Source organism: Acomys russatus, chromosome 31 (assembly GCF_903995435.1).
Source record: "Acomys russatus chromosome 31, mAcoRus1.1, whole genome shotgun sequence".
Lineage (NCBI taxonomy): Eukaryota > Metazoa > Chordata > Mammalia > Rodentia > Muridae > Acomys > Acomys russatus.
The window spans coordinates 39,935,025-39,961,221 of NC_067167.1; the positions used below are offsets into that span (position 1 = coordinate 39,935,025).

Here is a 26,197-nt window from a genome sequence, read left to right on the forward strand (position 1 = left end):
TATGATCACAACCTATCAGGTCTCATCCACATAGCCTGCTTCCCTTTCTTCTGTGTGCCCACAGGGCCTCCTTATCAAGGGGAAGTGATAAAATGGGGGCTGGGGGTGGGGGAGGACACCAGAATTCATGTCAGAGGCAGTCCATTCTCTCCACAACAGTTGGGGGGAAACTTGGTGCAACAGTTTCTGAAGGCTCTCCTGGGTTTTGCGGCTTGTAGCTCACATGACATTTTGTCACAAGAACCAGAAATCACACATTCTCTGATCCGCCATGCTTCCTTTAAGCTGCTTAGGGGTGATGGTTTCTGTCAAACTGTACTGGTGGCCATGACAATGACCTGCAAGTAATTACCTCGTTTGGCACCCTTGCAAATTAAGAAAATACAAAAAGAACAAGATAGAGGCTCTTTGCTCTTAAATGATTTAGTTTGTCTATGAACTTAAGTTTTGTTTTGTTTTGATTTTTAAACGCTGAGAAATACTATATAACCAGTATACCAGCCCTTTGCATGTAAAAACTGACAAATTTCTTCAGGAGGAAACAAGAAAAACTCATAATTTTCAAATATGGCTATGTTTGCCTACCTTCTTAAATCTTACGTTCTTTTAGCCACCTTTAACCAAGCTGCTGCATTTCCATTTAAAAAAATTTAAATAACTAGTTCGGAATGAAAAATAAAATAAAATAAGGACATGATTGCTCCTAAGGGGTTGGGATCGTATGTGTATATATAGACACACACACATACACACACATATACACGGTTATGTATCATATATGCGTGAACATGACTGGCAAACTGAATCTGGCCATGCATGTGAGGAGAGTTGGAAGGTGAGACGGGAGAACCAGCAGCCAAGAGGCCAGGAGAGCTGGGACCTAGGGCACAGGCCAAGAGACCAAGAGACCAAGAGGCAAAAGCCTGGGGTAGCCAAGAGTTCGCTGACATATGTTAATGAGCACCTTAGCTATTGTCCCTGGTTCGACACCTAACAGGCCTCTCTCTTTGTTCTAACTTCAGATTTTAAGACCAGACTTTAGCCCGCTGCTGTCTCATAGCTCCTTGGCTACGTCATGTCCACATAGCTAATTTTGTTCAAACATCCTGCTTGGGGAAAACACCCAAATCGCTGGGTGGCTTAAAAACCAAACCAAACCAAAACGACCTTTAACCACAGAAGGGACACAGTAGCATTGAAAACGGCAAGCACCTAACAGTTTACAAGCTCTCTTGGTGTTTTAAGAAATGGTTCATTTGGGAGGAAATGTTTTGCTGAAAACTTAGAAACCATATCAAAAAGGACAATCTTAGTACTCTTGGTGAGTTTTCCTGCACAGTGTGTGTGGAGGGAAGGGACAGGGAAGTTCAGTTTCCAGCGACTTCACCATAAAACCAGTGCCAGCCTGGTCAAGTACAGATTATATTAGTGATGACACAGCACAGGACAGAAGTGCAAACTCCATAGTTGTCTCTAGGGTTTTTTGTGTTCCTTGGCTATGGGTTTTATTCAGGAATGGTTGGAAACGCAAACTCCATAGTTGTCTCTGGGGTTTCCCTGTTCCTTGGCACTGGGTTTTATTCAGGAATGCTTGGCTTTAAAAGCAGGGGCGACAAAAACCAACGAGCCAGGCAGGAGTCGAACCTACAATCTTCTGATCCGTAGTCAGACGCGTTATCCATTGCGCCACTGGCCCGCGAATAAAGAAGAGAGCAAGGACGTTGAGGATGACGACAGGAGTTAGTCCTCCACAGTCACCGGGACAAGGGTGGGAAAGGAAACAGTGCCACAGGCAGGTCGGGCGACGAAGGAGAACCCGGGCCTACGCCTCCCGGGCCGAGCCAGGGTCCCTTCTACTCGGGCCAGGCGCACTAGGGGCCGAACGCTGGCTGCGCGCATGCGTACACAGACGGGGGGGGGGATTGGGGGTTGGGGGGGGGGGGTGGCAAAGCCGCATCTCGAGAAATGCGCATGCCCAGTTCCTAAGCGCCCCTACCAAGGGCGTGTTCAGGGTCAGTGGGCGTAACCATCCTCCATGTCCCTTCGATAGCTCAGTTGGTAGAGCGGAGGACTGTAGCTAACTAACTCCCCGGCTAGGAGACATCCTTAGGTCGCTGGTTCGACTCCGGCTCGAAGGAGACATTTTTAAAGCCTTCCTGGGTTCCCATGACTGCAGGGCGTCCCCTCTCCGCTCTCCCGGGCAGGCCTAGGACTTTCGGTCTCGCTCGCCGAACCTTTTGCGACTCCCCCGTCCCCTCCTGCACCCCCAACCCCAATGCGAGCGCGCTCAGGCAGGTCCCGGAGAGCCGCTGCGCCGTGGGTTCCCATGCACCGGGCGACGCTTTCCCGGCAAGCCCGTCCCATGGAGAGTGCCGCGCGGCGTCGTGACGCTGCGTTATAGGGTCCGTCCGCGGACTTCCCTTCCGCTCCCTTCGATAGCTCAGCTGGTAGAGCGGAGGACTGTAGGTACGTGTTTGCGGGCATCCTTAGGTCGCTGGTTCGATTCCGGCTCGAAGGAAAGAGTTCAAGTTTTGGCTCTTTTTGAGCCTCATCTGTGTGGCAGATTCAAAATAAAACTTTTTCCGCCTGGCACTGCTCTTACCCTCCTCTAGGGGAACAGATAAAGCATTTGCAGCACCGATGGGGGATTAGCTCAAATGGTAGAGCGCTCGCTTAGCATGCGAGAGGTAGCGGGATCGATGCCCGCATCCTCCACTTTTTTTCCTGGTCTCTGTATTTCGGTTTGTTTTGATCGCTACCTCAAGTACAGCAGAAAGATTGGTTGGCAAAACTCGGCTGAGGCTCCTGGGCTGTGCGGGAGTCCTCAGCACGACTTTGGGGTGCTGGTACCCTCTTGGCACAAGCTGGGGAGCGTCGAGTAGAACCGCACAGAGAGAAAACTGAAAGTTAAAAAAGCAAAACAAAACCCGGCAAAACAAAGAGTTCAATTTCACACACACCGTAGTGTGACACACATCTAGACATCAATGTAACATTCCAAGATCTTTTGGAAATTGGTTATCTGTCTCCTGTTTTCTAGGCTAGAGTCACAAGAAAGTTACAGACGCCAGAAGCCTTCTTGTTAGTTCTTACAGCATAGAACACTCATTTTCCAGGCAAGGGCAGAATCATTACCCTTTTGAAGGTTAGAATAAATCGTAATTCTTTTGTATATTTTAGAGTCCTGGGCAATGTGTGTGCTTTTGTTTCCAGTGAACACAACCTGCTCCGATTTATTCCATTTTTAATCTCATTTAGTTATTGTCAATAAAGTTTTTAATTGAAACTTTGAGTCATTTAAATATACCCCTACATATAAATTATAGTATTTATTTATTTTTAGTGTTGAGACAAGGCTTCAGTAGCCCAGGCTGGCCTTGAGCTGCCTTTGCCTCCCAAGTGCTGTAACAGAGGGGCGGCCACCACATCCAGCAGGCCTCTTCCCACAATGCTCTGTAACAATAACCCTTCTGGCTGTGTGTGAGGAAAAGAGAGAGGAGTGGGCAAATCACACAGGAAGGACTGCATCTGGGCCAGAATCAGGTCGCCTCCTGAGGTCAACAGCCCAGACAGGGACATCACAGAAACTCACGGTGGCGTGGATCAGGGTGAATATCATGACACTGAAACCTGAAACCTGGGGCACAGCAGATACACTGCTGTTATCACTAAGAAAGGACAGAGGAGGGGAGGGGAAGAGAAAATGGGAGGAAAGGAAAAGGGGGAGTGGGTGGAGAAGGAGGGCCATACATATTGCCTGGCATCCTGCTGGGGCAGATTTCAACACCTAGAGGGCTGACAAACATCCCATAGCTGCAGGGTGTCCTGAGGGCTTACTTGGAATATTCATATGTGTGTTGTATAAACAGATGCAACCAAGGGGTGCTTGGCTCTCTGAACGAGGGAAGTGAGCAAGAGTGAGAATACAGCTCAAACGCAGCATGGCACTGTCCTGTGATCGCACAGGCGTAGCCTGGACACGGAGGCAGGAGTGTCTGCTTAGGGTGGTGGTAGGGATGACCTGGTGGGACTCTGGTGACAGTTTCAGGTGGGTACCACCTGCTGGACTGTCACTGGTTATTTCTTGCACATAAGTCAAGCCAAGAAATGTTCGGAAGAAAGTACACTATGTTAGTTTTTACACATTTCCTCAGAGATCTTTAGGATGAAGTGAAATTTATAAGGAACAGTGTTGAAGCTGGAGCAATTATCAAGATAAAACGCAGCTTCCAATGAGTTTGCGATCGACTTAATAAAAGAAATTTCGCAGTGTTCAAGTGTTGTTTAAATTAGTCACTTCCTTGTGATTTTAGTTTTCTCATGAAATGCTATTTCACATTAAAAATTATGTGTTTGAACTCCTTATTGTACATTTTAGAGGTAGCAAGAAATACTGTAAAAGGCCAAATGGCAAGTGTTCTGCAGATTTCCTGAGGCAGGTCCTGAGTGTAGGCGACAACAGGAATCCTATTACAGAAAGGAGAGCTAGAGGCTGGACTTTATTTTTTAGTAACTGTTAAGGTTCTTATATGAAGGCAAATTCTCTCTCTCTCTCTCTCTCTCTCTCTCTCTCTCTCTCTCTGATACAGATTTTCTCTGTGTAGCCTTGGCTGTCCTGGACTCCCTTTTTTACACCAGGCTGGCCTCGAACTCACAAAGATCCACCTGCCTCTCCCTCCCACCTGGCTACAAAGGCAAATTCTTATGACAAATAATGATTGGGGTCCTGCTTCCATTGTTGACGGTGGTTTTGTGTAGCTCAGATTGGCTTTCAATCAATGTATGGAATATGGCCTTGGGCTCCACCTCCAAGTGTTGGGAAAACAGGCATTTGCAAATCATTAGTGGCTTTCTGGGAAGTCCCTTTTAGAGCCCGGTGTGATGGGTGGGTATGATGGGTGTGATGGGGCATGCCTTTAATCCCAGGCAGAGGCAGGGGGTCGCTGTGAGTTCAAGGCCAGCCTGGTCTACAAAGGGAGTCCAGGACAGCCAAGGCTACACAGAGAAACCCTGTCTCAAAAATCCAAAACCAAACCAAACCAAACCAACCAAACAAACAAAAAAACCCTGTATCTTCAGCTATAGGAAACCAAAGTAAGAGCCTGTATACCTGGGGAAACTGATATACAGAGCTTTGTGGGGAGCAGATTGAGTCCCTATTGACTGCACATAGTTACAACGGAGTCCAAGTCAAAGACCCCAGAGCCTCAGATACATGGAGTGATAAAGCCCTCCCCAGGTGAGGCTCAGTGGGATGACAAAGCCTTCCTCTGGTCCAAGGACTAGTGAGGAAGGACTGGCCACAAGCTTCCTCTTCCAATGTTAGCCAGTCTCCCTGAGTGTCCCTCCTTAAAAGGATGAGGAACAGGACTTTGTAGTAAGATAGAACTGGAAAGCCTATTAAGTGAGATAACCAAAGTTCAGGCAAAACCACATGTTCTCTCACACATGTGGGTCTTAGCTTCTACTAGTCACACGTGTGTGTTGGTCATGAAACTAGAAGTCAGGCCTACAAGGGGAGAGAGAAAACAGGGATTCGAGGAAGGAGGCAGGAGGTAATAAAACACACGTGACATGAAAGTGGAGAGATGAATTCTTGGGAAGAAGAGGAGATAGACGGGCGATGAGGAAAAGGAGTTGGGGAGGGCCAGCCAAAGCAAAGCATGTGTGAAGACATAACGATGGGCGAATCTGTTACCTTTGCACACTGACTTACAAGAAAAGATGAGGTGGCTCCCCTCAGCCGAGGCTGAAAGACAAGACCATCCTGGGCAATGAGCTTTGGTCTATGGCCTCACAGGCTTCTAGATTCTTCATAGGATCTTGTCACTCACTGTCACGAGGGAGATGCACATCAGGTCCAGCTTGGGCCTCCTGATGCTGCAGCGTCTGCTGCCTCACGGGGAGGCAGGACTTCCAGAGAGAGCCCTCTCCAGCCCTTTCTGGAACAAGCCCAATTCCTTCTTTATTAATGACAAAACTCTCTAAGCTCCGAGCAACTGCCTGACAAGGAACACACCAGGCTGTTCACAAATAAATCAGAAGTATTTAAAGAGCACAAAATACACCCCCAAAACACCCAGGAACACCGTGGATGAATAGAAAGGCTTTCTATCACAAAAACTTAAGCTTTTTAAAAATTTTTAAAAATTTTTTATTAATTTATTCTTGTTACATCTCAATGGTTATCCCATCCCTTGTATCCTCCCACTCTGATCCTCTGAGGAGCGAAGCAGGACTACGGAGAGTCACATGACCAACAATCAAATGTGACAGACCTGTTCTCAGAAGCATGGGTGAGCATCCTTGGAGAACAGTTGTCTGTATATATGGTCTTGCATCTATGTGCCAGCAGGGTGTTGCATCCTGACTCTACTTGGAGAGGATGTGCAAGTTCACATTTGGGGACCATCACCCACGTCCTTCCTTACATATCTTCAGGTTGGTCTTAATTTTCATCTTTCCCTTCTCTTCTCTTAAAAAAAATTAAGGATAATGTATACAACTATATATTATAATTGTATAGTATAATAAACATATACACACACTTAGATTAGTCTCTTTTCTCATTGCTATGACAGGACTCCTGACAAAGCTCACTGTTGCAAAAGGCACCGTTTGTCGTGGAGGCTGAGACGCGTCAACAGCTTCCGCGTGGCAGGGGTGTGCAGCCGGGACTTACTGTTGGTGGAACAGGAAGCGAAGAACAAACAGGAAGTGGGGCTGGAGCTGGGCCTGCAACCTGTGACCCACTGCCTCCAGTGAGGTTCCATCTCTTAGACTTATCGGTTTTGCGACTTTCCAAAGACTCACCACCAGCCAGGAGCCGAGTGGTCCAACACATGGATGGACGCGGAGTCGGGGCATCGGTCGGGGCGGGCGGTACCTTTCAGGTTCAATCTGCAGTGAGCTAGGACGTAACCACAATGCTCCTCTGAGTTACGCGTCTTTAGCAGTTTGTCAAGCTGAAGATGGAGTGAGAATTCTTGAGCACAATGGCTAGCGGGTCCGATGTACAGGGACCTTGGAACCCAGTTTGCTGATAGATTCTGAGGTGAGGACAGCAAGGTGGCCCTGTGCCCTTCATTTGTGAAGCTGGGCTCAGCGTTAGGTGGTTTCTGTCAAAACTGCCTTGCCCTAGCCCCTGAGGCCGGCTTCCATTTGACCTGGCAGCTAGAGGTCGAAAAATGTCATATTCTTTTCTGTTGCCTGGTATCTGATATCTCCTAATATCAAATACACTTTGAGGTGCTTAACCAGGCTTTTAGGTCGTCATTTCCCCTGACTTACTTTAGCTTCTCGGGCTTTCTAAGTATATAACCACCCCCTCCCCCCCAGCTTGATGGGTGCGGGACGAGGACCAGGGCTCCCACCACCACATTTTCCTGGGTAACTGTTCTGAGGGATTTCAAGCTCTGCGAATGCGTGTGATGGGACTGTGGGGAGAAGAGGAGGAAGCGATGACCACCGCACACGTAGTCCAGGAGCCCTCCAGGCCACTGCGCTGTGTTCACAACTCCATGAAGGCCTTATATGTGTAGTGCCAGAGTGGTCTCTGTCTCCTGAGCTTTGAAGAACTTTAGGAGAGGGCTGAGTGTTCCAGTTCCTCCCTAGAGCGCGGCCCCTGTGTTTCCCTCCCAGCACACAAACCGGCCACATAGATGGCTGATCTTTGAAAGACGGCAGGACCAAGAGATTGGGAAACAAAAAGAGGATGAAGACAAATTGAAGATAACTCAACACTTGGTTGTATTCCTATAGGGTTCTAGCTGGATTCCCACATGGTCTACAGGTACAGCTCTAGGGGAAAAAAAAAAAAAAAAAAAAAAAAAAAAAAAAAGAGGCTAGGAAGGGAGAAGGCTGCGAATGGACTATACATCAAATAATGGAAGTGAGGTTTTCAAATCAAATTAGCAGCACTGTTTCTGAGGTATTTTCCTTCCTACGAACCCTGCTAGACTATTGATGAAACCCCAGTCAGTTGTAGATGATGGACTCTAAATCCAGTGGAGGTGAGGGCACTTTCCCAAGACCCCAAGGTAGGCAGGCAGCTGCAGAGCCCAGAGAGCCTGCCTGCTGACTCAGCCGCATCCTGTGCCTCATGCTAGGTATCTGAGTCATCTCTGTGCAGCTCGTTTCCTACTGCCCTTCCCAGGGCTACTGCCTGACACAAGGGCCTTCTGACCTCTTACCTGGACTATTGGAAGTTTCCACCCTTGCCTTCAGTAGGTTACCTGCACTGTCATCTGTCGCCACAGTGTCAGGAAGGTTACTACACCCACACAAATGAACTCTGGAAAACATTCTCATGAGAATTTTTTAAGGACTTCCTGATCCCTGGTTTCAGTAAATACTTAAGAAGCCACCTTTTGGTATTTATGGGATGCCAACGCATCAATAGAGTATTCTTCACTCTAGGCCAAACTACCAAGTGTTCTGAGGCTCCCGGTATGCCTGTGCCTCCACGTCTCTGCAAATGGAAGCTGCCCAACCCATTAGCTCTTTCTCACTGTGGTTCTTTCAGGTGGATGTGCTCTCTCCGTCACAGTGAGCTCCTTGCGGGAAGTAACCTGCTCTTTCTAGTCTTGGAATTGTGGAGCTCTGTACAATAGGATCACATGGTAAGTGCTCAGGGAATTCTTTTAGAAGGAATGAATTGTTTCCACCAGAAGCTCTGCCTTAGTGTGCATTCATGTACGGAATGACAGCTTTTCAGTCAGCCGTGCGTGGGGCAGTGGCATATCCACTGGTGGCCTCATCATATTGTACTTCTTGGTGACGTCCCTGTGGCCATAGTGCCATGCATAGTGCATTGTGGACCTGTTTGTTGTGATGCCAGTGGAGAGGACTCTAGACCAATGTGGCGTATGTGTGTCTTAATTTTCAATAAAAGGTTCAAAGATAAACGCAGAAGAGGCTGACCTAATGACAGTGTGAAGGAAATAGCTCACAGCCATATGGCTGGGTTTAATAAATGCTTATCATGCAAAAGTACAAAATTAAAAGTTTACAAGGTAAACAGTTATAGTAAGAATTGGAGAGGTGATCAACAGTTAAGAGCACTGACTGCTCTTCCATGGGATCCAGCTTTGATTCCCAGCAACCACGTGGTGGCAAACAGCCATCTGAACTCCAGGGCCAGGGAATCAGACATGTTCATCTGGCCTCCGAGGGTATTTCATGCACATGATTCGCAGTGATACATGTATGCAAAAATGCCCATTCACATAAAATAAAAATAAACCACCCGCGAAGAAGAGTATAAAAAGCTAATTCCAAATGATTTTTGAGGAAGCAACTTTATCTATTCATTCATTTACCTCGAACAGCCCGTGCACAGCTCTGCTGCAGGCGACGGCAGTCTGCATTCCGGTCCCAGGCTTCACACCAACTCACTGCCCACTGAGAGCCATTTCCGGTCTTTCCATCCTTTATATCAGTGTTTCACTGACTCGGGAACACGCCTGCTTACAGCTCATAGTTACCTACGCCAGCTAGGTTAGTGCAACTCCAGCCTGCTGGTCTCAAGCTGAGAGACTTGCCTAAGGCTGCAGTTCTCAGCATGGAGCCATGTTGAGGAAAGAGTCATGTCTGCGCTCTTAGCTTAATGACCACAGTGGCTAATCTGGGCTTTTAACTTGATTAAAGAGACCTAGAAAACTGTGAAGTACCTTTCTGGGTGTGCTGTGAGCCAATTTGCATGTTAGTCTTCAAACTGATAGGCAGGACGTAGTTGGAACCACGGGCAGTTGGAGCCAAGGAACCAAAGGAAGAGTGCATCCACATTTGTTCACAGGTTTAGGGTAGTCTGGTGTTTGCTGCGGCTGTCCTCCCCAGGCGTCAAACTTGAGATTCTTCAGCATTTGCACATGGAGCTGTTTTGGTGGCTTGTCAGGGTCTTCCTGGCCTTCTGCCTTGGATGGAGACTACATCATTGGCCTCTCCTGTTCTGAGAGACAGCTTATTGCATTTAGAAGCTGTTGGTTTCTGCAGATGTCTTCAGAAGGCCATTGTGGGACTACACAGCCTTTCGTTATGTGATCCAATCTGGTCAACCCTTCTTCTTCTACTATTACTGCTACCACCACCAGTCCTTATTATGTATGCATATATAAGTATACATACTTATTTTATAAATATTATAGCTATATATAGTTATTACACACACACACACATATGGAGTCTACTTCTCTGGGGAACCCTGGGTTAATAGTAAGTGCTCTTCTTCTTCTTCTTCTTTTTTTAATTATGTATACAGTGCACATTAGATCACATTATAGATGGTTGTGAGCCACCATGTGGTTGCTGGGAATTGAACTCAGGACTTCTGGAAGAGCAGTCAGTGCTCTTAACCTCTGAGCCATCTCTCCTATCCCCGTAAGTGCTCTTCGTTAGATTGCTATGTCTTTTGCTTCTGCAGTAGAAACTCCCCTGGAAATTATCTGATATATTGAGCTCAGACCTCTATAGCCAAAGTAATTATGAACAGATCTAACTGCTAACATGGGGTGACAGGGTGTAATTTATGAGGAAAGTGGCATGAATTCCCTTCTTCACTACAGTTGCTAAATAAATATTGAAAACTTTAAGAGAATCCTCTAAAAATTTCCCCTCGTGAATTCATGTAACTTATTACTAGATAACAGGGCGTAGAGACTGCAGATAAGCTTTCCATGCATACAGAACAAGACTCCACAACCAGTTACAATGATCACATCCTGATCACAATGATCACAATAATTTACTGTAATTAACTGCCCACTGGAGATTTCTGTGTTTTGTTTGGGATTTTTGAAATCATAAAGAAATAAGGTAAAAAACTTTTCACATAAGGGGCTGAAGAGATGGCTCAGAGGTTAAGAGCACTGGCTGCTCTTCCAAAGGCCCTGAGTTCAATTCTAGCAACCACATGGTGACTCACAGCCATCTGTAATGAAATATGGTGCCCTCTTCTGGTGTGCAGGTGTACATGCAGGCATAGCACTGTAAACATAATAAATAAATCTTTAAAAAAGAAACTGACATTAGTTTCCCTTTTCTTTTTCTCTTATTGAAAGTTTTACAGTGCAATACATATTGATTAAAAATTTTACAGATTTTTGGCAAATGTCAGAATCTGTGTTTATGATACAAGAGCAGACCAAGAATACCAGAGATTACTTGGGATAATCTCATTTTTAAAATGACCTTGGAAGAAGAGTGGAATGAGCAGATGTCTTAGAAGCAGATTGGGCAGGTGGCAGGGGCTCTTTCTTCACACTGTCTATGAAGGCATCTTCCTCCAACACGGGGCAAGAGGCAACTAGCGCATGCGCTCATTCCCATGCCAGCTGCTATCCCGTTGAGTACTGCTGTTGAAAAGTAAGCTTCATTTTTAACGGACTGTCACACGTTTTCTTTGTGTTTTAGGGTGTGTGTGGGGTGGGAGGTACAGGTTCAAAGATGGCTTTGTGGGAAGGAGAGAAACACACTCAACAGCTTGGTTTCTTTCTTTCTTTCTTTCTTTCTTTCTTTCTTTCTTTCTTTCTTTCTTTCTTTCTTTCTTTCTTTCAACAGAGGCCTGGGAGATGGCTCAGTGGATAAAGCATTTGCTACAGCAGTGTGGTGAGGACTCCAGTTCAGATCTCAGAACTCATGTAAATGCCGGCTGAGTGTGGCTGCCCACCTGTCAACCCAGGGAAAACAGAGGAATCCCCTAAGTGAGATGGCTGGCCACCCTGGTCTTACCAGCCAACATTGGCTTCCATTGAGAGATCCTGCTCTGTGTGTAAGACAGAGAGTGATGGAGGAAGACTCCTGATGCCAGCCACCTGCCCCGTCATCCATGCATGTGTACAACATGTTCACCCACACATATGTAAACATACATACGTACATATAAATACGCATAAGACTAAAAGGCCTTTAAATGTATGTTTACAGTGAATGGATATTGAATTCAGCTTTTAAGTTGAAAATTTCCCTATACTGCAGTCTTGGCAAAGATGAAATACTTAATATCATGCATGGCTTTTTAAACGATTGCCTTTTGGGACCAGGATAGAGATCTGCAGAACAAGTTTGCTTGCTTTGCACCTAAGCAGTTGCTATCGTATTACTTCAGGTGGTTTGTTTCCTTCATGAAGTCTGAAGAAACAATGCTTCTTATACAGTTAGACTACAGGGCTGTGTTCTGAGGAGCCTGTCACGAAGTTCTTCCCAAGTGCTCACGCAGGGCGTGGCTCAGAGACCAGGCATGCACATTTGCATTTGTTGTTGACAGCTCTGGGCTTCAGGCCGCCCTCCCTTCGTAACCCCTGCTAAAATGGACTTGTAATCCCCTTCCTACCCACTCTCTTACTCCCTAGGGCAAGAATGTCGACTCCTGCTCTCTGTCACCTGTCAGAATCCATCCTCCTGTCACTGGCTTATATGGACAAGTCAGTCCAGGGTCACGTGACCTTGGGTTGCTAAAAACAGCTCCATCATCCACTCTGAGCCAGGGCCTGAAACAATGTCCTCCATAGAGAGAAACCTAAAGGACATTTGATCGTACAGTCCTTGGAGTTGTTTCCAGGAAACACTTTCGGAAGCCGTTTGGGAGCACCCTTCCCCGGCTGGACACTCAGGGACGGCCAGGAAATGAGCGCTTCTCTGAACTACAAGTCTTTCTCCAAGGAGCAGCAGACCATGGATAACTTGGAAAAGCAACTGATCTGCCCCATCTGCCTGGAGATGTTCACAAAGCCTGTGGTCATCCTCCCTTGCCAGCACAACCTGTGCAGGAAATGCGCCAGTGACATCTTCCAGGTAGGCTGGCTTGGAATTCAGAGGCTCTGTGCTGTAACAAGTGTTTGAAATCAAAGTCAGTTCCTTTAGAGAGCGGTCCAGGGCTGTTAACAGCATGTGTGAGCCGTTTCCCTGGGTTCGTTCGTCAACCTCCTCCTCGCTTACAAACCCCATTGTGTTTTAATTCTAAGAGCCACATTTGTCTTTAGTAAAACAAACAAACAAAAAAACGGATTCACTGGATCTGGATAAAAATTGAAAATGAGTTACTGGCCAGGGTATGCACATGGGAGCTTCCGGCTGAAACCGAGTTCTGAAAACACAGGATAGAAAAAATGCCTCTTGCAGACCAGGGGGTACTGCAGATGGCTGTAGCCCAGCGAGGGCCCTGCATTTTAGGACCGCTTGGAGTAAGCCCTGAGGAATCCGCATTGTGCAGTGTCAGAGAGTGAAAGTAAGTCTCCAAAAAGCTCCCCATGGGATCACTTAGTTCCTTTTTTCCCCCCTTGCTTGGCAAGAACAGGCCTCTAACCCGTACTTACCCACAAGAGGAGGCACCTCCGTGGCATCAGGGGGCCGTTTCCGCTGTCCCTCCTGCAGACACGAGGTGGTGTTGGACAGACACGGGGTCTACGGACTGCAGAGGAACCTACTTGTGGAAAACATCATCGACATCTACAAACAGGAATCCACCAGGTGAGAGCGGCTCTGACCAGCCAAGCCAGACCTGCCGGCTGCGCTCTCTGTTTCCATCTTATGAACGGGCTGGTGTACTCACTGCATGTTTGTCACCAGTCAGAGATTAATTGTTCCTTAAAAGGCTTTTCCAAGTCTATTCTTCCCATTGAGAAAGAGCTGCTTGTGGAGGAGAGAAGGGAGCCGGTGCCCGTGCTTCCGTGCCATTTAAAGAGAGTCATGCTGAAAGAGGTGCGAGGCCACTCTCACGGCCTTTTGTTAGGGTCATTCTAGACACGCTGATACGTTGCTGGTTCCTCGTTAACTCCAGATCCTTTGATGCAGAAGGGCTCTAGTACAGACAGACATGTACAGAGGTTAAGACACATCACCTTTCAAAAATACCCCAGGTCCTAGCTATCCTGCCTTAAAGTCATCTACAATAGTAACGTTTATATGTTAAAGAACGTTCTGACATCATCATTTGTCGTGTTGACTCTACGTAAGGTTCGAGGCAAGGTATAATGCTGGTCTCCAGAGACCTCATTTACAGACACGGGAGGGGAGATGCATTTCAAGCTATTTCCCTGTCCATACACTCATACTCACTTGCAGATTGATGGCTGTGCCATATGCATTCATTCATTACAGCACTTTTAAAGTCTTCTTGTTTGTCACAGCACAAAAGCCACACGCTCCATCCCTAGAGACAAAGCTACAGAGTTTATACCTAGAAGGCGTGGTGTGATGACCCCTACCTCAGTTATACACACACAGGTTACCTGAGTCTAAATCCTTGGTAGCCATATGGAGATTGTGTAGGAAGGGACCCATCGTGATCCTTATTACGAGGTGACTGTGCTTACAGAACATCTGCAGGGCTATAAACGCCTTGCGCTCTTTGCAGGGAAAGTTGTTCAATTAATCTAACATGTAATTATTGTGATTATTATGGCCATTAGCTTCTGCTCAAGACTCAGAACTAAATTAGATAGCACCAGGCTATAGATGGAACTGGGGAGGAACTGCTGGTGACACAGTGCGGCCACCTGTTCCCCTTGCTTTCCAATCTCTCAACAAGAAGGAAAGCGTTACCAGGTACAGATACGATTGCCTTGTGCTTCATTGTGCTAAAATTCAATGTAGGCATCCCGGAGAATATATCTACAAAAACTCTCACACTTAAAGCTCAGGGAACATTGCAGAACACTGTGTGGTGGTGGTGGTGGTGGTGGTGGGGTAGTTAGGGACCCCAAGAGCTACCAGATCAGGAAGTTTTCTGTGAGACTCTGTCTCCTATTGGTTTCAGAAGCTATACCCCCCATGACATGCCTTCCTAAACGTGAGCTGAACAAGGAAAACAACAACAGACATGCCAACGCGGATGGGGAAAGACCACGAGGTTTCAAGCCACAAAGATGTGCAGGCAGCTATGACATGCCAAGAAAGGAAGCAACAGTCTTCCCCAGGGAGGAGCGCACCAGAGGGTGACCCAGTACCAAACAGTAATCTCTGAGAACACACTTAGAGTAACACTAGGTAGACTGAGCAGGTCTTATGTAGAAATATGTATGTATATACATATATGTATGTAATGCCAATTGAAAAAAAAAAGCCCATGAATTCCAAAGAGAGCAAGAGGGATAGATGGGAGGGTTTGGGCAGAAAGAGGAGTGAGAAATGGTATAATTATATTATAACCTCGAAACACTCAACTTCACGTTGTCTCCTTAAGAGATTACCCTGGCAACTAATAGCCAGGCATTTACTAAAAGGCATTTGTGTTCCAATGGTGTCAGTATGATACACAGTGCATTTCACAGAGCAGGGGCTCCACAATACAGTTCATTAGCAGCACAGACCAGCACACCACAGGCTTCTGTGTTCTATTTATTGTGATGTTTTTTTCTGTCTCACCACTCACCTAGTGAGATCTTCAAACGTGAGCATAACAGCATCTGGATGAAATGAATAGAACAATAGCTAATGATACTCACAAGTAACTTGCTGTGTTAGAAAAACTTCCTTAACCATGAAGTCAGCCCGATTGGGACAAATTGTACAAAAACAGTGAGTCAAATCTCCATCACTAAAGCAAGAGCCAAATGAAATAGGGATCGTGTTGTGATTATAAAAATTTTTACATTGTTTATTAAACTCAAGCTGCTCCTGAAATTGGGAAGTCATGACCAACGCGAGCCCCAGGCCTTTGGCTATATTAGGTGATCTTAGAATAAGCCTGGGCATACAGAAGAAACTCACCCCAGCTCTAGACTTTAGCCGTGTCAGTAGAAAGGGAAAATGCAGCTGTGATGGACTTTCAAAGTGTTGTTCAACTCTGGCCTCTTATAGAACAGCTGCAGTCTGGACAAACCCTGGCTTTGTCTAGTGTTCTGCACAGCAATGCGCTCTCCACAGTTTGAGCAAGAGAAGGCACTAAGTTAGTTAGTATTATTATTGAACATAGTGATTAGTTTGTTAATATAGTAAACAAAATGAGTCTGTGTTACGTGTTAGACTCTGTTCAGAGCTTTTTCTTTGATTTTCCCAAGAGTCTCTGAGGTGAGCTCTACTATCACCCTACCAAATTTTCTGTGTGTGTGTGTGTGTGTGTGTGTGTGTGGTGTGTATGTGTGGTGTGTGTGGTGTGTGTGTGTGTGATGTGTGGTGTGTGTGTGTGGTGTGTGTGTGGTGTGTATGTGTGGTGTGTGTGGTGTGTGTGTGTGTGATGTGTGTTGTGTATGTGTGGTGTGTGTGTGGTGTGTATGTGTGGTGTGTGTGGTGTGTGTGTGTGTGATGTGTGTTGTGTATGTGTGGTGTGTGGTGTGTGTGTGTGTGTGGTGTGGTGTGTGTGTGTGGTGTGTGTGTATGTGTGTAGTGTGTGGTGTGTGTGTGTGTGTGTGATGTGTGGTGTGTGTGTGTGGTGTGTGTGGTGTGTGTGTGTGTGTGGTGTGGTGTGTGTGTGTGGTGTGTGTGTGTGGTGTGTGTATGTGTGTAGTGTGTGGTGTGTGTGTGTGGTGTGTGTATGTGTGTAGTGTGTGGTGTGTGTGTGTGTGTGTTGTGTGTGTGTGTGTGTGTGGTGTTGTGTGTGTGTGGTGTGTCTGTAGTGTGTGGTGTGTGTCTGTGTGTAGTGTTTTTTAATTGTGTGCTTGTGTGTGTGATGTGTGGTGTGTGTGTGTGGTGTGTGGTGTGTGTGTGTGTGTGGTGTGGTGTGTGTGTGTGGTGTGTGTGTGTGTGTGGTGTGGTGTGTGTGTGTGGTGTGTGTGTGTGTGTTTGTGATGTGTGGTGTGTGTGTGTGGTGTATGTGTGTGTATTATATGCATGTGTGCATGTTCATGTGTGGGCCAGTGTATGTGCACATATGTGTGGGAGGCCAGTGGTTGACTAGATGTCTTTCTCTGTTGCTCTCCACTTTATTGTTTTTTGGTTTTTTTGTTTTTTTAAAGACGGAATCTGCCACTGAAACAGCACAGCTGGCCAGCCAGCTCCAGGGATTCTCCTCAGCATCTCCAGCGTTAGGACCACAGGCACACAGGACCACACTGTTTGTTTGCTTTTAAGAATGCTTAGGCTTAAATTCAGGTCCCAATGCTTGCACTGCAAGTACTTTACTAAGACATTTCCCAAGCCCTTTCAAATGCTCCAATGGGAGTGAAATACATAGCTATTTTAATTGTAAGAATCTTAAAGAAGACTACGAGGCCTCCAGTGAGAAGAGTTGCTTCTGTCTTTCTCTTTCACGCTCTCACTTCCCAAATACAAACCTTTTGTTTCTCTTTTAATACCCCGATGCTAATTGTGCTGCTAGTTTGGTTCTTTTGTTACAAAGTTTTTAGACTTATTTACTTTATTTTACCTGTGTGAATGTTTTGCCTGCGTGCATGTGTGTGCTGGGTCCCCTAGAACTAGAGTTGTTCATGGCCACGAGAACCCAACTCTGGTCCTCGGCAAGAACAATGTGCGATTTTAACCACTGAGCCAGCTCTCCCACCCCATGCCCATGTTACTGTTACTCTCCAATTTCCTGTTTTTGCTTTTCTATGTTAGTCACTGGTTATTGGCTTTCTGCTGCACACTGAGACTTTTCAGTGCTGGATTCCATCTCTACTTGGGATCCTTTTAGTCCCCCTTGGGTTAAGTCCCTTGGACCCCTGTCTTCCTCTGTTGGCTACAGCTCTGCTTTCAGGGACTGCCTTCCACATGTAACCTCTTAAAGTGTCCCCCAAGTCCTCCTCGTTATAGCTGCCCTCACACCCCTCACACCCCTCACACCCTTCACACCCCTCACACCCCTCACACCCCTCACACCCCTCATACCTCTGCCTCCACAGTATCCCACAGAGGTCCTGCTGAAGATTCTGATGCAGTTCTGGAAACTTCCTAGGACTCGCAGACCATAGGCATCTGCCTAGCAGGCAGTTTGCAGAAGGCAACTGAATGAGGCCACTTCCTTTTAATCTAGATGTACCCAGTTTTCAGCAGTTGCTAGGCATCTCCTATTTGTTCTCATCTTACCTTTGGTGTTTATTGCTTCATATATTTTTACTTCCTTGCTGTCTTTAGGGAGGTTCCCACAGGAGACATAATAACTGCCTCGGCCCATTCTGCCACATTTAATTAGAAGACTCTAAGTCTTATTTCCAGATGAGTGAAAACTGATGTCAGAGGTTTAGCAATGTATTCAAGGCCAAACAGTAGCCCATGCTGAAACTGAGCAGGATTTAAACTTTCAGATCACTTTAACTACAAAGGGACTAATTGAACTTCCTCACCAGAATTTCTTGCTCACTCCAGAGTAAACACTACAATAACCCCAGCGACCTAAAAGACCAGAGAGGACAAATGATAGGTCCCCACAGTACTGAACAGTGAGAGGCCACTCCCAGCATTCAGCATTGAGCCCTGAACCACAGCTGTGTGCTCCATCACTTCCACCTCATAGAAAGTGTCACATCCTCAGTTCTCTAGCTTACTTTGTCTCAGACCTGTTATTTGGTATAAGCTACACACAGGTTGTTTTTACATACTTACTTAGAAGAGATTGCTGCCTCTAGCCCAGGTTGCCCCTAAACAGAGAGGAAAAACAAACAAACAAACAAACAAAAACCCAAATAAAACAAAACAAAACTAACAAAAAAAAAATACTAATAAATTAAGGAAACAATTCTCAATGTATTATGAAAAAAAACAAGTAAATTGAGTCACTAACAAAAATATACCATTCTGGCTGTTTCCACACGTTCAATATCCGTGCGCGTTTTTTTCCAGCAGATATGCTCTGGACTCCAGCAAAACCTAAGCAAACCTAACGTACAGATGGCTTTGACCCAGACAGAGGCCAATTTGTGAATCCCACTCTCCCAATAACCTAAAGTCCCAACCAATCTTGAATTTCCAACTTTCATCTTCATTTTATTTTATCACTCATCTGTTCAGCAAATATTTCAGCAGCACTCTTCGCTGTGAGGCCCGCGCTAGGCACAGGGGTCCCATTCATGGCTGTGCTTACTTGCTTGAGTCCCAGACACGTGGGTGAATCGGGAGGCTGTAGATTTCAGGAATGTGTGCAGCTACAGAAAAAGACAAAAGTTACTCTTGCGAAATCTTGGACAGGGAACCTCTCGAAACTTCTTTGTCAGACCTGGAGCTTGCCCAGCCCTTATTTCTGCCAGTGTCAAGCACTAGGTAGTAGAGTAGAGATATGCTATTATGTCCTCTGCCTTCTGAGACCAGCCCTGCAGCTACATAAACCCTCTCACCAACACCAGCGTATTCAAACACTTGGATTCATGACCCTCAGTAGAGAGTATGGTTTTTATATGCAACACAGCTTTACACATCTGAACAACATAAAATATACATTTGGTTTCACATATGTATATTTACACATGTACATATGTAATCCACGTTACACTTATATGTTACATATTAGTACTTATAATTCTTACTATGGGTAATTCACACTTTGGCTGCTCTACTTAATACTTTTTAGAAATAGTCTATTACTAGCTAAATGGACTCATTGTCCATCCAATCCTGTGGTTTTTTTAAGAAATGGATTTCAACAGCAACTGAACAAAAAATAATGGCTGAAAAGTCAAATAAATAACTGCGTTTGGGAATATGAGGAAACTTTTGAATTTGGATTTCTAACAATCTGAGCCTAAACATTTGTATGTATTTATTTATAGTGTGTGGGGGGGCGCGGGTGGTCCGGTGTTCATGGAGAACACAGCTCACAGGAATCAGTTCTCTCCTTCCACCATTGTAGACCCTGGCACTGAACTCAGACCATCAGGCTCAGTGGCAAGTGTTCTTACCCACGGAGCCGTCTTGCTGGGGTCAGGTTCAGTGTTTATATGGGATGCATCAAACTTTCTGGAGTTTATGTAAGGAGGCTACACCCACACGTATCTAGTTCTATTTCCCCTGAGAGCTTCAGTTCTCAGATTTGTAGGTAGGAAATGGTTTGGGGGTGGGGGCAGAGGCTGGAGAGGCAGCACTGGGCAACCCCACCAGCCTAACCTGGAGATGCAGCTTCCTCTTCCTCACCCATAGTAAGATTTCATGAGAATCCCAGTAAGCTCACCTGTGGGCACAGAGCTGGAGTGAGATTTGAAATGGCTGACCAGGGACTGGTTGAACTTACGCGGGGTAGGTTTTAAATTTTGAAGTGAGGTAAACACACTTATAAAATTTTGACAAACGCAAGTTGACAGATGTTATAGGTCAGTGTCTTTGGTCCCAAGTCCCAGCTCAAGCAGACAAGAGACTGGTTAGCACTTAGCACCAAATAGGACATGAATGGGCTCTGTGGGTCCTCTGGGGAGGGCTGGCAGGTCAGGGCTCAGTGGGATTTGCAGAGCTTGCCAACCCCCCCATCCCCCTCCCAGCTCTGTCCTGGTAGATAACAATGGGTATTTATCTTTTTACCTCCCCAGGCCGGAGAAAAAGTCAGACCAGCCCATGTGTGAGGAACATGAAGATGAACGCATCAATATCTACTGTCTGAACTGCGAGGTGCCCACCTGCTCCCTGTGCAAGGTCTTCGGTGCTCATAAGGACTGCCAGGTGGCTCCCCTGACCCATGTGTTCCAGAGGCAGAAGGTAGGAACTTCATTTCTCCCCCTCCTCGCCAAAGAGGGGAGCACAGCAGAAGGGAGGGTGTACGTGGAAGGCCCCCACAGGAAGTAGCCTTACAGTTTGTCTCATATTCAGTCCCTTTCAAAGTCATGGGGTTGGCCAGAAAGGGAGAGGACGCTATGGTTCAGAAAAAGGCACAGAAGGGCTGGCTCACTCTCTGTGACCTTGGGAGGCTGAGGAAGATACATGGTGTTAAGGGGCTGGTGTTAAGAGTGCCAGCTGCTAAAGGTGACTTGGAGTTAAAGTACAGACAAGCCGGGTGGTGGTGGCACACGCCTTTAATCCCAGCACTTGGGCGGCAGAGGCAGGCAGATCTCTGTGAGTTCAAGGCCAGCCTGGTCTATAAAGTGAGTCCAGGACAGCCAAGGCTACACAGAGAAACCCTGTCTTGAAAAACAAAACAAAAACAAAAACAAAATAAACTACAGACAAGAATTGGATGGTCTTTCACTTTCCCCTTCCAGTCCTAGAAATAATTTTTATTGTTTAATCAGTAAAATGTTCTCTTGCCTTCTTCAAAGACTTTTCTGACCCACTCCTGTGTGTGAGAGTCATAGTCATGTCACACAGCTGCAGCACAGCTTGAAGTCTGTGTCTCCCGCTGCCTTCAAGTCGCCTAGGCCAGACGCTAAAAGGCACCCTTGGAATGCGGTGCATGGGCCTTACCCCAGGGACTGGATTTGAGTCTCTTTATTCTAACTCAGTACAGCCGCTATCGCAGCTCCCCAGCCCTGCGTCATGGAGCAGCAGCTCAGAATGTATGTTTCTAAGAGAATAAAGGCGATGCATGTGCCCGGAAGTCAGCCACATCTCAGTTTCTTCCACTCAGAGGCACTGATTCCAAACCTATTTGGAAGCAACACCTGTCACAACCAGGAACCATGATTTGCATTTGCTGTTGTTATTTTTCAACTTACTTTTTATTTATTTCTTTTTGCCCCACCCTATCCCCAAGGCCTAGCATGGTAGAGCAGTATGCTGTCTGCTTTTGACTACTCTCAGAGTCCTCGATGGGCAGGATGGGTGGAGGGACAGGAAGTAGGGCTCCCACCCCGTTCTTCTTTGGTCAGAATAGCCTCAGGTTTTCTAGTAGGTTTCCATGTTTACCTCTACATGTGGAGATGAGTTTTCCGATGCTTTACAACCAGGTTTACTAGGCTTTGGCCTCGACCTCTCCCATTTAAATATGAGAAAAGACAGGTTCAAACTGGTTATGTGTCTTGCTCAACAGTCTGGAGAAATTCAGGCTAAAGGGAGACAGGAGGTAGATTTCTCAAGAGTCTCCATTGAGCACTCGTTGGGGTTCCAAGTCCACTTTGGGAGGAGGGTACATAGGGACAGAAGAATACTTCTTGGGCCAAAAGAACAGAGGAATTTTAAAGTTGTAATGTCTCTGTGAAGTGCAGCAACATGTTACAGTTCTAAGTTGGTGTGGCAGTCTAGTGAACACTCACATGTGTCTGCGCTATATTAGCATAGTAAGCTGTATTATACATATGCCTGGTAGGTGAACATTTGCTTCACTTATTGCTCAAGTAACATTAGTCCTGAGCTGCACTACACAGAAAATTCACTTGGAGTCTCCAGGGTCATATATTCGAGTCTGTCACACACTTATGAACTGTGTTTAGAATTCTCCAGCTTCAATATACTATTATTGATGCCTGGTAATTGGGTCTTCCTGGTGTTTTTAGAAGAATGAGGTCTCCAGCAATTACATAGTGAAAATTATGGAACTTCGTCCTACACAAAGCCAAGCAGAAGCTAAGATTTGCTTGTAGTATCAGGAGGCTCACAGGTATCCAATGAGGCACCGGCCTCAGTCCTTAGATGGATTAATTACATTTCATAGATTTTTTTTTAATAAGGAGGCCCACCCCACATATACCTCTTACATGTATGTAATTAACATCTTAATTAATAATGACAGAAAATTCTGGCTTTCCTGGGCTAACTTCATCCTCAGCCTTGTTTTCTCGGGGTAGAGGCTGGAGGGGCAGTGCTGAGCAACCCCAGCAGCCTAAACTGGAGATGCAGCTCATAAGCAGCTTCCTCTTCCTCACCCACAGTAAGACTATGTCTCAGGAGAAATCCATGAGCTTGGAGCTTGTTCGCCTTGTTTGCTCCTTAGGGGATAACCACGCCCCTGCCCCCAGGGCCAAGCTGAGACCGGTTCCTGGTCATCCATGTTTAGGAAACTCCTAAGATTTTGAGTCCTGTTTTCTCATCCTCAGTCGGAGCTTAGTGATGGCATCGCTGTACTTGTGGGGAGCAACGACCGGGTCCAGGGCATGATCAGCCAGCTGGAGGACACCTGTAAAACTATTGAGGTAGGTCAGCTGGCTCACTGGGAACCAACACCACACTTGAAACTCCTAGGGGCTAGCGCTCATCTCAGTAATGTGGTAGATATGCCAGAGCAGTGTTCCATTCTTTCCCTATAGAATGGCCTCCTTCCTGATGTGTCTCTGAAACACTTCCTGGCACTTAAGAGAACTTACCTCACAGCTTGGTGAGGCATATTTTTACCACAGTTGCTCAGGCAGTTTGTGTGTGTGTGCGCGCGTGCTTGCGTGTGTTCGCACGTGCTTGCGTGTATTCGCGCGTGCTTGCGTGCTCTTCCTTGCCAATTTCTTTTTTTGTTGTTGTTTGGTTTTGTTTTTATGAGACAAGGTTTCCCTGTGTAGCCTTGGCTATCCTGGACTCGCTTTGTAGACCAGGCTGACCTCGAACTCACAGCGATCTGCCTGCCTCTGCCTCCCAAGTGCTGGGATTAAAGGTGTGCGCCACCACCACCTGTCTTGGTCAGTTTCTTTTGAAAGATTAGCAACCAGACAAATCAGTTGACAGAAATGGAGAAGAACAGTTGCTGTTATTTAACAAGGTTTCTTGGTGGAGAGCTAACAGTCTTCAGAAGTGCTGATTGGTGCTTCAGGAAGTCTCGTGAAGGTCTAAGCTACACACCTGTGCTCTCCTGGCTGTCATCATGAAGACTGTGAGGAGGAGAAAGCTCCCCCCATTTGTGGCTAGCATGCTGAGACGTTAACCACTCAGCGTTCGGTACACTCTTCTCCTTGAGTAAAGGCCTCTCTTATTACCTATTATTTCCCTCTGTCTTCCTTTCCTTCCCTAAGATAACAGTTCTAACACACTGGATTGTCTCTCTATCTGCATTCTCATAAACTATATATTGTTTTGTATGTATGTGTCTTAGTCACTTTTCTATTGCTATGAAGAGACACCATGACCAAGGCAACTGATGAAAGAAAGCATTTACCTGAGGCTTGCTTAACTGTTTCAGAGGTTGAGTCCATGACAATTATTGTAAGGAGAATGGCAACAGGCAGGCATGGCACTACATCTTATCTTCAAGTTGGAGACTAGGCAGGGGTGGGCAGGGGGGAGGGAGTCTGGTGTGGGCTTTTGAAACTTCAAAGCCTACCCTCAATGATACTCTTCCTCCAATAAGGCCATACATCCCCGATTCTTCCCAAAACAATTCCACCAACTAGAGACCAAGCATTCAAATATACGAGCCTATGTGGACCAGTCTCATTCAAACCAGCACAGTATTCATGTTTTTTAATTTTTACAAATGCTATTTCATTGTAGCTTCTTTGTGTTTTGAATTTAGTATTATGTTTTTAGGATCCATTCATGTTAGTATATAGCGCATCCAGTGCCCTGGTTTCCTCTTCTGTGAAAAGGGGACAATCACACTTATCCTGTATTGCTTATAGGCATGCCTGGATGCCCAGCACAGTACCTGGCATGAAGCGTGTGGTCTTATTACTCTTCTATTGCCAAGGCGAAGTCTATTACAAGCCCAAGGCCATTTCCTAGAAGATGGCTCCAAGACGTCAATTAGTTATAATTATCTTATCTTAGATTCACACGTCTTCAAAATCAACTTCCTTTATTCTCCGTACTCATATTACTGAAAAGATCTTTGGTGCACGGAGATTCACTCACAGAAGAAATATTTTCCCTTGGTGAAGCGCCTATAAGATTAAGAAAGGGATGCTATAACCTCTACTTAGTTACAGTGCAGACCAGTCAGTCACTAGCCATGAATCAGCACTCTCAGATGGACTGGGTTGAGTCTGATGTGTATAAATAGCCTGTTGCTTGTGTTGAGCGAGGCAATCTCTAGCCACCTCCTGAGACTCTGCGGAGAAGTTGGCTTCCTGTCTGGGATAATGACATCAGAAGATGTGTGAAAAGTCTTGTGGGCCACTCAAGTCTTGGGCAAGGGAAACAACTGGATTCTAGCTGTGTTTACGAAGGGCAACAGGCGTCCTTCATGGAGGCTAGCCAGAGTCTCAGCAGGAAGCAGCTGTCTTTAATCACACTTGAGAACAAGCCAAGAAAGTACAGGTTTAAAGCTAGTTCAGCACAAGGGGTTTAGTTGGGGACAGTGCGGAAAGCAGCCAAGGTCAGGATCATCATGCCCATTCTTACTGGAAACGACTCTGTCCAACGCAGCAGACTTTTGTACATATTCCCACTGATTGCTAGAGAAGGAATGTTATCACTGCTTCCAAGTCATGAAGACATTGGTGGTTTTTAAAGTGTTCATTTCCACAGCAGGCGTGGTGGTGCACATCTATATTTCCAGCTACTCAGCAAAGTGAGGCAGGGTGATTAGGAGTCCTGGACTAGCCTGTATAAAAATAAAACAAAAATAAAAGACAGGCAAAGGATAAAGAGCGGGTTTCTAGTACACAAACATACCTAGTCCAACCCCCAGTGCTTTGAAGAAAAATAAAATTCTACCCACATTCACATGTTTATTTCAGATGTTGGACTTCTTAAGGAAATATGATTTTAAAAAGAAGTATCACAGGCCACAGGAATAGGATTATTCATATTGTGTAGGACATGTAGATTCATACATGGCCACTTTGAATGTCTGCATTCATTTCTAACCAGGACTTTCATGAGAGGAAAGGTCAGGAGGAAAATACTAAAGGGCTAAGACCTTTAAATAGCAGGATGGGGTTGGGGGTTTTGTTTCTTGTTCATTTGTTTGTGACAGGTTTTCACTCTGCAGCTCAGGTTGGCCTTGAACTCATGGCAATGTCATTTCTCATCTCCTGAATACCGGACAGGAGACATAAACCATCATGTCTGGGACTTAAATGACTTAGTCATGTATTCCTGTATCCCCACCTTTGTAAAGTGAATCTGATATTTTTAATACTAGTAGTGGTAGGTATGGATGAGCAGGTGTGTGGATAAGCATGGCTCTTTCCCATCAGTTTAGTATTTCCTGTGGAGATGTGGGGGGCTGCTAACTATGATTCCTATGCTCTGTTTTAGAAGGCCTGGGCTCAGGCAAGCAAATACTATATGTACCTGTGACCCCATGGGGTGGTGGGAGATGGAACAACTCAAGTTCTTTGTCCTTCAACTTCCCCAGCTTTACAGAGGGGTGATAATATTGTTTCACATTGTCGTGGTGATAAAACTGGGGAAAGAGACACATTCAAGGAGCTGGCGTTACATCATGCCTTCTTGTACCATGATGGGCCATGTAGACTTGTCTGGATGATACACATGAGATATCAGCTCACTTAGTGGAGCCTGCCACACATGGTGTAAGATTAGC

At 45.9% G+C, this 26,197-nt stretch overlaps 1 protein-coding gene and 4 non-coding genes across 6 annotated transcripts in view; 4 read left to right on the top strand and 1 right to left on the bottom strand.

Moving 5' to 3' along the window:
* Nucleotides 1-1,623: 1,623 nt before the first annotated feature.
* On the bottom strand, nucleotides 1,624-1,696 carry Trnar-acg (transfer RNA arginine (anticodon ACG)). Its single transcript has one exon. It is a non-coding gene; the product is annotated as a tRNA-Arg (tRNA).
* Nucleotides 1,697-2,040: 344 nt separating this feature from the next.
* On the top strand, nucleotides 2,041-2,138 carry Trnay-gua (transfer RNA tyrosine (anticodon GUA)). The gene is made up of 2 exons: nucleotides 2,041-2,077; nucleotides 2,103-2,138. It is a non-coding gene; the product is annotated as a tRNA-Tyr (tRNA).
* Nucleotides 2,139-2,429: 291 nt separating this feature from the next.
* Trnay-gua (transfer RNA tyrosine (anticodon GUA)) lies at nucleotides 2,430-2,518 on the top strand. Its single transcript is given in 2 exon segments — nucleotides 2,430-2,466; nucleotides 2,483-2,518. It is a non-coding gene; the product is annotated as a tRNA-Tyr (tRNA).
* Nucleotides 2,519-2,642: 124 nt separating this feature from the next.
* Nucleotides 2,643-2,715, top strand: Trnaa-agc (transfer RNA alanine (anticodon AGC)). Its single transcript has one exon. It is a non-coding gene; the product is annotated as a tRNA-Ala (tRNA).
* A 9,643-nt stretch (nucleotides 2,716-12,358) lies between these two features.
* The window catches only part of Trim55 (tripartite motif containing 55), a 43,869-nt gene continuing 30,030 nt past the window's right edge, over nucleotides 12,359-26,197 (top strand). Inside the window, exons 1-4 of one of the 2 annotated variants that reach the window (XM_051139643.1) lie at nucleotides 12,359-12,789; nucleotides 13,292-13,464; nucleotides 20,385-20,550; nucleotides 22,821-22,916. In XM_051139643.1, the coding sequence (XP_050995600.1) occupies nucleotides 12,622-12,789; nucleotides 13,292-13,464; nucleotides 20,385-20,550; nucleotides 22,821-22,916 (603 nt within the window). In that variant the 5' untranslated portion in view covers nucleotides 12,359-12,621. The remainder of the gene's footprint in view (nucleotides 12,790-13,291; nucleotides 13,465-20,384; nucleotides 20,551-22,820; nucleotides 22,917-26,197) is intronic. The other variant, XM_051139642.1, reaches the window with a different exon arrangement.